At 54.2% G+C, this 15,422-nt stretch overlaps 2 protein-coding genes and 1 long non-coding RNA gene across 3 annotated transcripts; 1 reads left to right on the top strand and 2 right to left on the bottom strand.

Annotated features, from left to right (window-relative positions):
• On the bottom strand, positions 3,563 to 7,020 carry LOC110257453. The gene is made up of 2 exons (XR_002340061.1): positions 6,357 to 7,020; positions 3,563 to 4,917 (listed from the first exon to the last, which is right to left on the bottom strand). It is a non-coding gene; the product is annotated as an uncharacterized LOC110257453 (long non-coding RNA).
• On the top strand, positions 6,451 to 7,592 carry TNNC2 (troponin C2, fast skeletal type; the record flags this gene model as incomplete). Its single annotated transcript, NM_001001862.1, is given in 5 exon segments — positions 6,451 to 6,503; positions 6,644 to 6,787; positions 6,881 to 6,995; positions 7,159 to 7,295; positions 7,560 to 7,592. Coding segments are annotated over 5 exon segments (481 nt in total), but the record flags the coding sequence as incomplete, so codon positions are not given.
• On the bottom strand, positions 11,671 to 14,810 carry UBE2C (ubiquitin conjugating enzyme E2 C). The gene is made up of 6 exons (XM_013985422.2): positions 14,624 to 14,810; positions 14,053 to 14,080; positions 13,191 to 13,277; positions 12,554 to 12,758; positions 12,381 to 12,440; positions 11,671 to 11,943 (listed from the first exon to the last, which is right to left on the bottom strand). Exons 1-6 carry the CDS (start codon positions 14,722 to 14,724, stop codon positions 11,885 to 11,887), a joined length of 540 nt encoding a protein of 179 aa, XP_013840876.1. The 5' UTR covers positions 14,725 to 14,810; the 3' UTR covers positions 11,671 to 11,884.

The raw sequence follows: 15,422 nt of genomic DNA, 5'->3' as shown, positions 1-15,422 counted from the left end.
AATTTTGCAGCTCTTGTGTGGACCCAGGGTCTGGCACAGAGCAGGGACTCTAATCAGTTACACAACGACTATTGTTTCTGCGTGTTCACGTGCTTTTATTATCTTATTTGAAGTAGACCAAAGGGGAAACTGAGACTCAGAGAGGCTGAGTTACTTGCCTTAAGTCACACAGCTTGCCAGGGGTTTCTGAGTGTGGGGCCTTGCAGCCCAGGTCTCCTGAGTTCCATGTCTTGTTCTGTTCTGGTGCTGCAAGCCCAGTCATTTCAGCAACTACTTTAGGGAGCTGGGTTTTTATCTTTTATCCAGAGGGCAGCAGCAGGTCAAAAATTTATTGTTGTTTCCTGTCAAAAGGCCTAGCAGGGCAGATATTGCTAGTTATACAATCAAACAGGTAAGGAGTTCCCATCGTGGCACAGTGGAAACCTGACTAGGAACCATGAGGTTTCGGGTTCTCTCCCTGGCCTTGCTCAGTGGGTTAAGGATCCGGTGTTGCTGTGAGCTGTGGTGTAGGTCACAGACGCAGTTTGGATCTGGCATTGCTGTGGCTGTGGTGTAGGCCAGCAGCTGTAGCTCCAATTAGACCTCTAGCCTGGGAACCTCCACATGCTGCGGGTATGGCCCTGAAAAGACAAAACGAACAAACAAACAAAACAGGTAAAATCTCTCTGATGGTAGCTTCTACCTTTTTTCATTGGCTTGGGAGAGAGGGGTGGAGGAATAGCTTTGAATGGAACACACCCTGAAGGGGTAAGGCTCTCCTGTGTTTTTTTGGATTTTTACAGTCACACCTGCAGCATATGGAAGTCACTGGCTAGGGGTCGAATCAGAGCTGCAGCTGGAGCCACTGCAGCACCTGATCCAAGCTGCATCTCCGAGCTATGCCACAGACAGCTTGGGGCAATGCTGGTTCCTTAACCCGCTGAGCCAGGCCAGGGATTGCCCCTGCATCCTCACAGAAACAGTGTCAGGTCTTTGATCCGCTGGGCCACAAAGGGAATGTCAAAGGGCTCTCATTTCTTAAGGTTCCACTGTGTCCTCCGTCTGGGTCGAGGCACTTTACATGAGGTCACATCTCACCCTCACAACATCCTGGGGAGGAGGCTCTTAGTGGACAAGAATGATCCATTTTCAAGGTGAAGAAACTGGGGCAAACTGACTTTCCCAAAATCCACAGCTAGGAAATAGGGGAGATAGGATTGAAGGTGAAGTCTTGTAATTTCAAGCTTTAATGACTCTTCATTCAGTTTCCCAGCAGCGTGTTAGGGCATGAGAGACACACTGCATTTGTTCATTCATTTCCCTCACCCATTCACCAAACACTGGCTGAATCATGGGAGCTCCCTTTGTGGCCCAGCGGTTAATGAACCCGACTAGGAGCCATGAGGATGCGGGTTCGATCCCTGGCCTTGGTCAGTGGTGAGGGATCAGGGGTTGGATCCCCTGTGGCTGTGGCTGTGGTGTAGGTCAGCAGCTGTAGCTCTGAGTCAACCCCTAGCCTGGGAACTCCCATCTGCCTTGAGTTGGGCCCTTAAGACAAAACAAAGCAAACAAAAAACACATTGGCTTAACTTATACTTTTACAAGTGCCTCATGAGTCTGGGTACAAAACAGGTTTTCGCAAAACCTGGGCTGTCAGAGCCATGAGGGTCTGCTGGAGGGTCGCTCTGAAATCTGGTCTAATACTCCCATTTTACAGATGGGTAGTCCGAGGTTCAGTGAAGGAAGGGGCTTACCCTGGGTCATACACACAGGGCGGACTAGGACATCTCTTGAGGTCTTGTATGCTCCACTACTCTTGGACTCTGTTCGGATATCTCCCCACAGCCTTCCTCAGAGATGGTTCTCAAACTCCCGTTTGTACACATTCAGTTAATCGGAAGCTCATTACCTCTCGAAGCTGCCTGTTCCATTATTAAACCAACACTGTTAGGAAGTTCCGCCTTATGTTGAACCAGATGCCATTCTGTTCACTTATTCTCCCACAGATCATGATATTTATTGAACACTTGCCGAGGGCCAAGTGCTGGGAATGCGCTGCTGGGCAGGTAACAGTCTCTGGTCCGTGGAGCTTAGAACAGATCGTGATGCCATGGCTAGGACTGAGGAAACTACTGGAGACCACCTTGGATCCCTTTGGCCTGGGTGTAGGGAAGGAGGCCTAGAGGAAGTGATGTTAAAGCCCAGAAAGGAGTTCCCGTCATGGCTCAGCGGAAACGAATCCGACTAGGAACCACGAGCTTGCTAGTTTGGTCCCTGGCCTCGCTCAGTGGGTTAAGGATCCGGCATTGCCCTGAGCTGTGGTGTAGGTCGCAGACGCAGCTTGGATCTGGCGGTGCTGTTGGCTCTGGTGTAGGCCAGCAGCTGGTGCTCCGATTGGTCCCCTAGCCTAGGAACCTTCATGTGCTGTGGGTGTGGCCCTAAAAAGCAAAAAACAAACAGAAAAGGTGGAGATGACAGGGAGGTGGGCAGGTGAAGAGGGGGACACAGGAATTCACGGCAGAAAACTCAGCATGTGCAAGGGCCTGGGGGCTATAAAGGGTGTATTTTTATGTTGTTGTTGTTGTTTTAGGGTTGCACCCGTGGCATATGGGAGTTCCCAGTGGCGCTGTATTTTTTCCTTATTAGGATCACACCTGAGGCATATGGAGGTTCCCAGGCTAGGGGTTGAATCAGACCCGCAGCTGCTGGCCTACGACACAACCATAACAAGGCGGGATCCAAGCCACATCTTCGGCCTACACTGCAGCTTGTAGCAACACCGATCCTTAACCTACTGAGCAAGGCTAGGGATCGAACCCGCATTCCCATGGATACTAGTTGGATTCCTCAGCCGCTGAGCCACAACAGGAACTCCTGGAACTGTATTTCAGTCTGAATTAGAGCAGCGCATGTGCAAGGCAGGGAAGGAAGGGAATGAGAATGGGCGGGTCACTGGGATCTTGCTTGGCCACACTGAGTTTGGACCTTGTCTCTTTTCCTGAAGAAATGAAAGAACAATTAATGAACCGAGGATTGCTGAGAGTTCTACACTCTCCCAAGGAGACCAAGTGGTTCCAATGTTTGTGTTCAAATTGGAATCCCCTGGTAGCATCGCCTCTTGGCCCTCTGCCTGGCTGGGGGAGGCCTTATTTAGCCTGGCCCGGCTCCACTGAGCTTTCCTTAGGAATGTCTATATATAGGGCAAGAGGGCGGCCCAGCTGCCACTGTCCATCTGCCTTCTTTGGGGTTCGGTCCCCTTTCACTGGCTCCATACTCTGTGTGCAGTCATCTTCCTGTTGACTTTAGCTGCCTTCCATGAAAGCTGCTTATCCCCCCAACATCCAGCATGGACCCCATCGAGTCTCAGGCTGGGCGCCCTTCAGACTTGCTCTGCCCACCCCTTCACTCTCCACATGGCCAGCTGAGCTCCTCCAGACTTCTGCTCTAGCAAGGGGCCAGCTGCCCCTTCACCTCCTTCCAGAAACTTCCCCTGATCCTTCTTCCCCTCCAAAAAAATGAATCCCCAAACCCTTTCCCTGAGGAGGTAAGCTTGAGAGAAGAATCTGCTTTCTTTCTTTCTTTTTTTTTATTTTCCCACTGTACAGCAAGGGGATCAAGTTATCCTTACATGTATACATTTTTTCCCCCACCCTTTGTTCTGTTGCAACATGAGTATTTAGACATAGTTCTCAGTGCTACTCAGCAGGATCTCCTTGTAAATCTATTCTAAGTTGTGTCTGATAAGGAATCTGCTTTCAACGTTTATCTCTCCTCCAAGGGCACAGCCCGTTTCCTGGACACCTGTATACACGTCTCCCTCTGGACGGGCGCCCTGGGATGCATAAGAATCACCAACACGACTACAGACCTTCATGGTTCACAAAGCTCCCCTGGTAAGAAGGGGATAATAATAGTTGCGACCTCACAGGGTGAGTACCAGATGAGATCATGTGGTTAAACTGCTTAGCACAGTGTGTGGCATGTCGCAGAGGTTTAAGAACGGGCTGTCACTTTCCCCTCCTCCTGTCCTCCACCTGGTTCAAAGACAGCAAGTCACTGGCACAAGCGAAGTGACTTAAACCTGGGTTCCCGTTTACCACGGTCTCTCTGTGAGGGAGCTTATGACTGTCCCCAGCACGCAGATAAGGAAACTGAAGCTCAGAGTGGCACTGCCACCAGCCCAAGGTTGCACAGCTTGTGGAGGCAGGATTTGGACCTGGGGTTTTGGACGTCAGGCCTTGTGCTCCTCCATCCCCCCACTTTTCTCTATTTTCTGACTGTCCTCACCCATCTTGAGGAGAGTGTGTGCCTCTGGGCGGGGGGGAGAGTGGGGGCTCGCTAAGGCGGTGGAGCAGGGCGGGTTCTCCTCCGAAGAATCTAGGACGTTAAGGCCTGCCACCTGCTCAGAGGCTTAAATTTCCCTGCAAGGGCCCTTGGCTAAATTAGGTAATGGGCTAGGACTCCGGGAGGGGAGACTCGCTGACCCCAGGATCTGATTGGCCAGGGCACTGGGTCCTGGGGAGCCAGGAGGTGGGAGGAGAGGGTGCCCCTACAAATCCAAGAGGATAGAGCGGGCCAAGGCATCTTTGGGTGGTGGACTGCAGAAGCGGTGACCTGCAGCAGAGGAGTCCTGGTGACACGCAACCATGGTAAGGACGAGAGGGGATTTCATCCCTTTACTCGCCGGAGCACTTCTGGGCCAGATCCGGGTGCTCTGCAGGGCAGTAACTTGGATGTCTGAAGATGGACCCAGGCGTCTGGGAGGAAGCCCCAGAAGAAGGCCTTGGACTTGTCTTGGAAGGGGAGGGCTGGGACGTTCCAGGGCTTGACTCTCAAGGCATGCCTGTTCCCTGAGATCTTCGGAGGATTCCAGCAATGTTGGTCAGAGAACTGTGGGTGGGTGTTAGCTTGTTTCCCTCTTGGGTGGAGACAGGGAGCCTGAGGGCCAGAAGGAGTCGCCCAACAAGCCAGTGAGTGGCTGCGGTGGGCTGGAAGCCTTGCCCAACCCTCCTCCTGCCGGTGAGAGAAGGAAGACTCCTTTGAAAGACGGGAGGCCTGCAAGGGCTGGAACCAGCTGAGGGTTCAAGAGCTCCAAGCTCGGAATTCCCACTGTGGCACAGCAGAAACAAATGCGACTAGGATCTGTGAGGACGCAGCTTCGATTCCTAGCCTTGCTTAGTGGGTTAAGGATCCAAGCGTTGCTGTGAGCTGTGATGTAGGTCGCAGATGCGGCTCAGATCTGGTGTGGCTGTGGCTGTGGTGTAGGCTGGCAGCTGCAGCTCCGATTTGACCCCTAGCCCGGGAACCTCCATGTGCTGTGGGTGCGGCCCTAAAAAGATGAGACAAAAAAAAAAAAAAAAAAAAAAGGAGCTCCAAGCTCTCCAACCCAAGAGCTCCGAGGGGCCGAGAAGGGGCAGAAGAAGAGAGACCAGGGTTAGAGGGACGCCAGCCTCCCAGAAAGGCTGTCCTTTTCCTGGGAGGTTCCCCCTCCCCACTTCAAGGAGTAACTAGACCCAGAGGACAGCTGCTGTTACCCATTCCTGACTAAAAATAGCCTGCCCTTCTGGCACAGGCAAGGAAGAGGGGAGGAGGGGAGAGGAGGGGGACGAGGAGCAGGGACAGCAGCCAAACAGTTAATGATCTCCTTGGAAGTCTCAGCCCTTCCTTGTCGCCAGACTCAGTCCAACGCCCCTAGTTAGAGAGCTTGGCTTGCAGTGTGGCCAGAATTCCCTATCGCCACCTTACTGTCACCCCCGCAAGGCCCCATCACACTCTGCCTCCAATGACTGATTCATCAGAAGGAAGCTTACGATCTCTGTCTTGGCAAGTTCTCAGTAACTTTGCATTGCATTATTCTTCAGCTGACATCTACTGAGCGCCTGTTAAAGTACCAGGCACGAGGGGAGTTCCCGCCGTGGCACAGGCGGCTAATGATCTGGTTTGTCTCTGTGGTGCTGCTGGTTCAATCAGTGCGTTAGGGATTGGGCATAACTGCAGCTGTGGTGTAGGTCACAGCTGCAACTCGGATTCAGTCCCTGGCCCGGGGAACTTCCATATGCCATGGGTACAGTGGAAAAAGGAAAAAAAGGGACCAGGCACTGCGAGGAGATGCGGAAAATTGGAAAATTATGCTGGAATGGTACTGGCACTTTACAAAGCCTTCTCACACCTCTGATCTCATCTCATCCCTGAGAAGTGGCTGAGAAGAGGGCACGAGGGCACATATAGTGACTTGCCCAAGGTTACTGGTGGGTTCCTGACTTGGCCTCCGACAAGGAAGAAGGCAATAATCCCTAATTCTTCAAAACTGGGGTTGAGGCTGTGGGAGTGTGTGGCAAGTCTGGAGTTGTTTCTCTGGGGGACTGAGGTTTACTTACAGAAATGGGGGTGCAGGAGAATCGGGTTAAGGCGGGAAAGCGCTCCCAGGCTGCCCCTTCTGCTCTTTGATGGCCTGTGTCTGTGTCTTCTGCAGACGGACCAGCAGGCTGAAGCCCGGTCCTACCTCAGCGAGGAGATGATCGCTGGTGAGTGGGGGTGGGCAGGCTGGCTGGTGGGTGGCTGCGGTGCTGGCGAATGTCTGGTGTCTGGGAGGGGGGGAGGGGGGATGTGAGGCTGACAGTCCGGCCAAGTTCACCTCCGCCCTCTGCCCTCCTTCTCCTGGCAGAGTTCAAGGCCGCCTTCGACATGTTTGACGCTGATGGTGGTGGGGACATCAGCGTCAAGGAGTTGGGCACCGTGATGAGGATGCTGGGCCAGACACCCACCAAAGAGGAGCTGGACGCCATCATCGAGGAGGTGGACGAGGATGGTGAGGAGGTGGCCCTCTGAGGCAGGGGTGCGATGGTGGTGGGGAGAGGCTGGCGTGCAGGGCTCAGGCTCACTCAGCACTCGCTTCCCTCAGGCAGTGGAACCATCGACTTCGAAGAGTTCTTGGTCATGATGGTGCGCCAGATGAAAGAGGACGCCAAGGGGAAGAGTGAGGAGGAGCTGGCTGAGTGCTTCCGCATCTTCGACAGGTGAGCTGGGGGCCTTGGGAGGTGAGGGAGGCGCGGAGCAGTTCGGGTCTGGTCGGCCGGCCACGAAGGTTCTCGGGGTGCAGGGGCAGGAGAGGGCGTCCAGGGTGGCCCGAGCTGCCGGTCCCTGCCGGGCCTGAGCCCCGCCCTGTCCCTCCGCCCTCAGGAACATGGACGGCTACATCGATGCCGAGGAACTGGCTGAGATTTTCCGGGCCTCTGGCGAGCACGTGACGGACGAGGAGCTCGAATCCCTGATGAAAGATGGAGACAAGAACAACGATGGCCGCATTGACTTCGACGGTGAGGGCCGCGGGACTGCAGGCAGCAGGGTGACGGAGCGGCTCGGGAGCGTCCGGGGCGCGGCGCCCCCGCGGGCGTCCTTAGCCTGGAGGGCGGGGCGGGGCCAAGCTCCTCCCCACCCACTGTGGGCGGGCAGGCAGCGCCCGCGGTTCTGTGCAATTTATCAACTAATGACAAGGCATGTTCTCTCTGTGGTTGGAGCCGGGTCGGGCCTCAGTTGCCCCGAGGGGACCCCTGACCGCCTCTCCCTCTCCTTCTCCGCAGAGTTCCTGAAGATGATGGAAGGCGTGCAGTAAGAAGTCGGCCCTCGCCTCCGCCGAGACCGCGCGTCCCTAGGGGCGTGTGCGACACCAACCCCTACTGGTCCCATTCCCCGCCCCCGGAGGGAGGTGCGGCCCGTTCTGGATCTGTGTCTAGAAGAAATAAAAGGAAACACTACAAAGCGCGTGGCCTGAGTGAGGGGAGGACCGGGGGAGTGGGGGTCGGGGGCCACCCCCACTGAAGCCACCCTAGCGCCCTCGGGTTACAAGGAGGGGCGACCCGAGGCAGCGGGACCCCAAGGCGACGCTCTGCTCCATGCCCTTGGAAGGTTCTCCACCTGCTATCAGCAGTTGGCGCTGGGTGTGGGCTGGGTGGCGGCCCGCACTTCCAGGCTTCCTATGGCTCCTAGAATCAAATCTAAATTCCTTCGCTCTTTCCCACTGTTTCCCCTCCCCTCGAGGGGCCCGGGTCTCACTGGGCAATGAATCCTTCCTGCTCTTGAGTTGGGCTGTGCGTTTAAGACCTTGGGCCTTTGCACATGCTATTCTCCCTCTTGGAATGCCTTCTTCCTCTTAAAGCCTCGGCAAAATCCTTCACCCCAGCTCCCATGCCATCTCCAAGATACGAAGACTCAGCTCAGATACCATCATGTCCTCCCTTGATCCCTGTCCTGACTGGCTGCACCCTGGCACCCTTAGCTCTTTTGTAGCAACTCAATTATAGCAGGTGGGGGGGGTCACAGCTAATTAAGTGCAGTGGTAGTTTAGCTTTAGTCAGGCTGAGTTTAAATCCTCACTGCTGGTGACAAACTACTCTCTCTGCTTCCTTTCCTAATTTGCAAAATGCGTCAGCGATAGGACTTAACCTCACAGGGTTGTGAGAAGGAGTTAATGTGTGCAAAGGGCTTAGAACAAAGCCTGGCACGGAGTCAGCATTTAATAAACGCTGTTAGTAATATCATTATCATCTTGAAACATTGAACTCTGTTATTCATCACTGCAGCCCTCCCTCTCCAACTCCCTGTTCTCTTCCTTTCCGGCCTCATTCATGTTTCCCAGATACTATGCCCAGCCAGGAGCAGTGCTGGAGTTTAGCGGTCAGCACTCTGAGTCCCCGCTCTGTGTTGGGCAGGCACTGTCTCCCTCATCCACATGCCCCCAGAGTCAGGTGCTCTTATTTCCATTTTACAGTTGAGCAAACTAAGGCGGAGGGGGGTGCGTACCAGACATAGAGGTCATACCTAGATGCTATTGCTGTGTGGTGGGAACAGGGGCGGTGTCACTTGACAGTTCTACCGGGGCGTCCTGCGTCCTCCAAAGTGGCCCTGCCCTCAACTGCTAAGTCCTCCTTCCCCTCCATCTTATTCTCTTGTGTCCTCAACCTTGGGGATGTGACCCGAGTCAGAAATTCTGGAGCTCATTTCCCATCTCTCCTTCTATGCCCTGTTACTTTGTCTCCTTCCAGCTTCACGCCTCTCCTCGCCCACTCAGAGGCGTAACTCAGGCTCCCAGCATGGCTCGCAGGCTGTGGATAACAGCAGTGAACCTCCCCGCAGCCATTCACTCCCCACACAGGTGGCAGCCAGAAGGATCTCTTGAAAACCAGATTTGATGTTACCGCCCTGCTCAAGGCTTCCTTAACTGCCGGTTACCGCCCACGTGGCTCACTCCCCTTCTCCAGAGAGCCTTCCTGACCCTCCTCTCATCTCCATTAGATGCCCCACCTCTTGAGTTTTCATAGCAGCATGTGAGCCAAGTAGTTTTTATCGAGTGTTACCATGTGCCAGGCACTGTACCAAGGCTCTTCATCTAGCCTATGAGGTAGCTACTAATATTTCCATTTTGCAGAGTTTAAATCTAAGTGCCTAAGTGCACACATGAGGCTGGACGGGGGATTCGAACACAATTGTCTCACCTACCTGTTCTGAGCTTTTAACCACCACTCTGTACGGTGCTTATTCTACGATGTTCCTGTCTATTCCCTAAACGTCATCCTCCTGGAGGACAGGACAGTGGCCTTTCCCCTGCTTTATCCCCAGCCCCCAACACTGGCTCTTTACCTTGTAGGCACCCAAGGAAAGCATTGAGTGAATGGAAATAATAATCGTCACACCTTCTAATACTCACTGCACTAGTGCCAGAAACCTAAATCAAACTTACACCAAAAGGGGTTTGTTAGTTTGTGACTCTGGGGTACCAAGGCCAGACTCCAATACTGTCACCTCTTAGTTGTCTCTGGCTTTCTTTCATCCGCAGCTGTCTCCGCCGGCAGCCCAGGCTGACTCCCTCCCCATTTAGCAATGCTTGTATTTTAAATTTTACTTTCTCCCAGGGAGTAATTTCAGGGAACACTTTGATTGGTTCTTAACTAGTGTAGAGTTGGGTCCCTGTGATTGTGACAAGGGGAACCAAGTGGAGGACCAAACGCCATGATCTGGGAAACTAGAGCCTTCCTAAGGCAGGCAAAGATACATTCACCTTGGCCAGCATTTACTAAGAACCTGTTTAGTGTCAAGTTCCGAGCTCTGCTCTTCTCAGCCTCCATCCTGGTGATTTTCAGTTTGAGAGCATCAGAATCACCTGGAGAGCTTGTTGGGGCCAAGAATTTACGTTTCTAACCAGCTCCAGGTGAAAAGGGACAGGACCACGCCTGGAGAACACTGCTCTGTGCCTTCAACAGTAATGATGCCATCTGGGAGCTGATTAGAAAGGCAGAAGCTCAGGCTCCACCTGGACCAACTGAATCAAAAAAAAAAATTTTTTTTTTTTGTCTTTTTGCTATTTCTTGGGCTGCTCCCACGGCATATGGAGGTTCCCAGGCTAGGGGTCCAATCAGAGCTGTAGCCACAGGCCTACGCCAGAGCCACAGCAACGCTGGATCCGAGCCGCGTCTGCAACCAACACCACAGCTCATGGCAACGCTGGATCCTTAACCCACTGAGCAAGGGCAGGGACCAAACCCGCAACCTCATGGTTCCTAGTTGGATTTGTCAACCACTGCACCACGAGGGGAACTCCTGAATCAAAAGTTTTAAGTTCACAGGGAAGATTTACATGCACAGTGCTTGAGCGCGCCTGGTCTGAGCCCCAAGAAGAGAGCCACCAACACAATCTGAGATGAAGAGGATGGCTTCCCAGCTGCCTTCACCTGTCCTCACCCACCCCTCCCACCCCAAGGGCCTACATAAGCAGCTGCAGGTGGAGCCGACCAGGTGGGGTGAGGAGGCCAAGACTCAGGCCTGACTAGAGCACACCTGAGTTTGTTACCTTGGAGAGCTTCCTGTAGGACCCGGGCCAGGCCCAGCACCTCAGCCTGCCTGGTCAGCACTGGAGTTTCCTCTCAGAGGGGCCCAAATGCCTGTGGCAAGCCAGTGGGAAGAAGGCCCAAGGGGCGGGGGGGGGCGCTGGGTCGGTGGTGCAGCAGAGGAACTGCTGGTGGAGATGGAGCAGGAGGGGAACGTGCCCCCCAAGGAGCATGGAGCCATGTGCCAGGGGCTGGGGCAAGAGGTTGAGTTGGGAATGCAGTCCTGAGGGCTTTCCCTGGCTGTCTCCCCAGACCCTGGGCCTGCTGTAGGGTTATCCCGCGTCTTTTTTTTTTTGGCCATGCAGAAATTCCCTGTCCGGGACTTGAACCTGTGCCACAGCAATAACCAGAACAACAGCGGTGGCAATGCCGGATCCTTAAACCACCGAACCCCCCTTTTTTCCCTTCTCCTTCTCAAGGACCAAAACACCTACTGCCGGAAATTAGGTGGCTAATCCTTCCCTCCCACACATACACTCACACACTCTACAGCTCTAGCTGTTTCAGCTGAAGGTCTGGTTCAGCCTCATCTGCAACTGGGACTGTCCCTAAATTAACCAATCCTCCTGGTGTCCCCCCTCCATAGAAATCGGCATTTTGCGACGCCCATCTTACAGATGAGGAAACAGATGCAGAGTCATAAAATAACCAAAGTCACAGGGGACGAATTCTATGACCCCACTGCTCAGCCCTCCAGCCTCTCAGCTGCTCCTACACCCTGGGTAGAGGAGCAGGGCCAGAACCCAGACCCTAAGCCCGACCTCTGCAGAGCCTGAGCACTTCCAACCCTAGGGTGACTAGGGGACATAACTTGTTTAAAAACCCCCAAATGTATTTATTTAATATATTCATCACAAGGGCTTAGCCGGACACTTAATTTAAAAAAACAGAAACAAAAATGACAGCACAGATAAGGTATACACAGATAAGGTACAGAGTCCTGTACAGAAATCAAGGAAAGGACAGACCATCTAAGGAAAAATAATAAAAAAAGACAACACAGGGAGAGAGCTGGACAGCCTGGGTCAGGGCTCCTGGCTGGAGACCTGCTTGGAGTAGGTTTCCTGCAGGTACTTCTTAAAGGCTGGAAGAGAACGAGGAGGTCTCAGTAAGCCATGGGCACAAGGGTTAAGGTTGGCAAGAGGGCAGCAAGGATACAGCTGTGGGAGGAGTTTGGGGGGTTGGGGAAGGGTTTCCCAGCCCAACAGAACTGTCCCCCGGCTGCCCACCCAGCTGGGGAGGAGACTTGGGGCCCTCAGCAAGCAAGTTGTTCGCACAAAGCTTTGCCTTCTACTGAAAAAGCCCCTCAACCTACATGAATGCGACAAATTCTGATTTTATAGCAAACAGGCAAACCAGAAACACCAAGGCAGAGGTGGAACTGGGTTACCTGGTTGAACCCCCCCCACCCCCCAGTCATCCAGACACATTCCCAAGTCACTGGAATCCTTCAGTAGCTGGGGGGAGCCTTTGATGGTTGGGGAGGGATGGCTCGGTGCCTGAGAAGGATGAAGGACCCACCTGTGGGGTTTTTCCAGAGCTCGGCGGCATGTGTGTTCAGAGGGCTATCGATGTTGGGTTCTGTGGATGGAGACAAAGAGCAAGGTCAGGTCGGGGTAGAAGAGGCTAGAAGAGGCTGTCCAACCCGGGAACAGGCTCCCAGGTTGGGGGGGAGAGGCCGTCTCCGCAGTCACCTCCGAGCAGGCTCTGGATGGAGAGCAGGATGGTCCTGACGTCATACAGGGCGGACCACTTGTCTTTCAGGATGTCCAGGCAGATGTTTCCTTGGGTGTCCACGTTGGGGTGGTAGCAGGGCGTGAGGAACTTCACTGTGGGCGCGTTGTAAGGGTAGCCGCTGGGGAACTCCAGAGAGAGCTTATACCTCAGGTCTTCATATACCTGGAGAGAGAGAGACTGGGGAGTAAGCCTCTTTGCCTGAGCCTCAGTTCCAGCTCAGGCCCCACGTAAGGGGCTTGTCAAGACCCCCGAGTTTGTCTGGGACTCGGCAGAAGACAAAGCATTAAACTGGTGGTGCCTTCCCGCCTAGCTGGTGGGACATTGCGACCCTTTGGGCGAGGGCCCACTGGCCTAAACCCTCAATTGCCCTTCATTCTTTTCCTTGCCGTCTGGCCCCTGGAAGTAGCTAAGATGGAGACCCCGCCTTACTGCGCGGATGGAGAGCAGGGCCACAGGCTCAGGGCTCCAGGAAGACACAGGGGAGTGTCCCACCAGGTGAGAAGACTCAACGCAGAACTGGCACCTGGATTTCACCTCCCACCTCTCCCCAGACTCTGCAGAGTCACCCTCACCTACTCCGACCCCTACACTTACTGTGCCGGCTGCTCCATGGATGGTCCCCACCCATTTGAAAAGGTTGTCTGACTCAGGGAAGGCAGAAATTCCTTTGTCGCCAGACATCTGGGGAAGAAACACAACACTTGCTGGGCTGAAGAGTGAGTGTGCTCTTGCAGGGGAGGGTGTGGGTGAGGGAGCCCCTGCCCCTTAACCTCATCACATCTGGACCCAGAATGGAGCAACCAGGCCAAATTGATTGATAGGCTCTTCTGAGGAAGTGGGGAGATCCTGGGGGCTGAATGTGCCCCCCGGGAGGACTGGGATTAGGTTTATCACCAGCCTAAGAGGGAGGGGTTGTGTGGGGGAAGAAGAAGGCAGCTTTGTATCCACAATTTTGCTGGTTGCTGGGAATTCAATTTGACATGCCATTGAGTGCTGGTTGGACACAAAGCCCAGAGACTATTCACAGGCTGGGAAGATAAACAGCGTGGGCACTGAAGGATTTGAGTTGAATATCCAGGGTTAATGTAGAAAAGACTGGCCCGAAGGAAGCATTCCAAGGTAGGATGGGATTAGAAATATTTAGGATGAAGAGTTGGGTGTAGGTAAATTTTAGGACAGGGAAGTAGAGCCAGGAAGGACAGAGGGAAGGCCTCGTAAGAGAGCTGTACTTTAAGGATAACTTCTTTGTGGCAAGATGGGACTGGGAGTAAAGATGCCTGGGGGGAAGATGTGTAGGTGGGGTGTGTTAACTTCTTCCCAGAGGAGAGCAAGCTGGACTCATCTTTTTACCCCATGCCTATCAAAGAGCCGGAGCTAGGAAAGGAGGCTACTGATAAGTGACTGGGAGGTGGGAGGGGAGACCAACTGGTTGGGTATCCGGGCACCAGTCACTTACCATGAGGGTCATCAGTTCCTGCTGTAGCCTGTGAAAAGAGCATCTGGGGGTCATCTGAGAGTCCAGGGCTCCAGGAGGTGCATCTCTTCCCATCCCAATCTCTCTGGAGCAGCTGTCACGGAGGTTTCCCTCTACCCTGAGGTCGGACTTAGCTGTGGGCATGGTCACCCCCATTTCCACAGGGGGGTCTTAGTGAGTCCACACCCTTCCTAATGCCAGGCTCCCGGAAGGAGAGCTCTGGCTTATTCTTAACCCCTAATTCTGCTTCTCTGGCGTCTCTCTCTGTGCAGGATCTCAATTTCTCACCTTCTAGCCCCCTTCCCCGCCGCCCTCCAGCCAAGCCACAGAGGGTCCCCAGGGCATCTTCATCTTGGCTCATCCACGGAGGATCCTGGCAGCATCCCTACCCCTTCTGTCGTCCTTCAGAAGTAGGCGATCTCCTGGCGTGTACCTCTACCTCTCATACCTCAGCTGCTCCAGGAGAATGTGGGGGTCCCCGGAAGTCTTTGCTCTGGGCTTCAAATGCCTAGGGCGTGCCAGGCCCGGCAAGTGTTCCCTCGGCACCACTCACCTCTTGCCCACGGGGCCCCGAGCGGCACCCCCGCTGGGCTCGGCTCCTTTACGGGCGGCCGCGAAACTGGCGGCGGCTGGGTCGCGGTTCTGGGAAGCCATCTGGGCAGCGCTGGGAGGGAGACAGGATCTCAGGGTATCCGGAGACCACGGCTGCAACTGCAGGGCCGCGGTCCCGCCCGCCCGCGTTTGAATTGTAACCCTCCGGAGGTGCCGGCCAATCAGTGGCTCGCTTGGGTTTAATCCAGCCAATGGGGCGCTCTGTCACTGCTGCATCCACCCACCAGCGCACCACTATTGGGCGGCTGGATCCCTCTTCAGATGGGCGATTGGTAAGAGAGGCTGTCATTAACTAACGAATCTGTAGTGGATTGGTGGCCTTTGGAAAACGCCGACCATTAAATGGCCTAGAAGACATCCACGTGGGATGAATCCCTTGGCTACTACCGCACGCCGGCTTAGGACTCCCTGCTCGCAGAAGGGAGGGTCTCCGATTTCGGGGCCCTGGTACTTATCCCCCAAACCGGATACCCCAGCTCCTCCACTTGTTATTAATGTCCTGGGCACTTTGGTTAGGGCCTTAAGGGTCTGAACCGTCAGGCGAGGGTAAAAACTAGTGGCCGAGGGCCAGAGCCAGAGACCCCCTACTGGAAAACAGGTTCAACGGTGGCCTCTCCAACGGCTTCCTGTGCTACCCTAGGCACTTAATTTCGTGTTTTAACCTTAAAACGGGGGTAATAAAAGCCGCCTTACATTTTCCTGCTGGTTTGTCATCAAATGTCCATGATCCCAGCCGTCAC

Source organism: Sus scrofa, chromosome 17 (genome assembly GCF_000003025.6).
Source record: "Sus scrofa isolate TJ Tabasco breed Duroc chromosome 17, Sscrofa11.1, whole genome shotgun sequence".
Taxonomy (NCBI): Eukaryota; Metazoa; Chordata; class Mammalia; order Artiodactyla; family Suidae; genus Sus; species Sus scrofa.
This window is presented reverse-complemented; position numbering and strand designations above follow the sequence as displayed.

Coding starts and splice junctions, on each gene's coding strand:
- UBE2C (XM_013985422.2), bottom strand. CDS start 14,724: ATGGCTTCCCAGAACCGCGACCCAGCCGCCGCCAGTTTCGCGGCCGCC. Junction 14,081..14,623: donor CGGGGCCCCGTGGGCAAGAG/GTGAGTGGTGCC, acceptor CTCTTTTCACAG/GCTACAGCAGGAACTGATGA. Junction 13,278..14,052: donor AGGAACTGATGACCCTCATG/GTAAGTGACTGG, acceptor TTTCTTCCCCAG/ATGTCTGGCGACAAAGGAAT.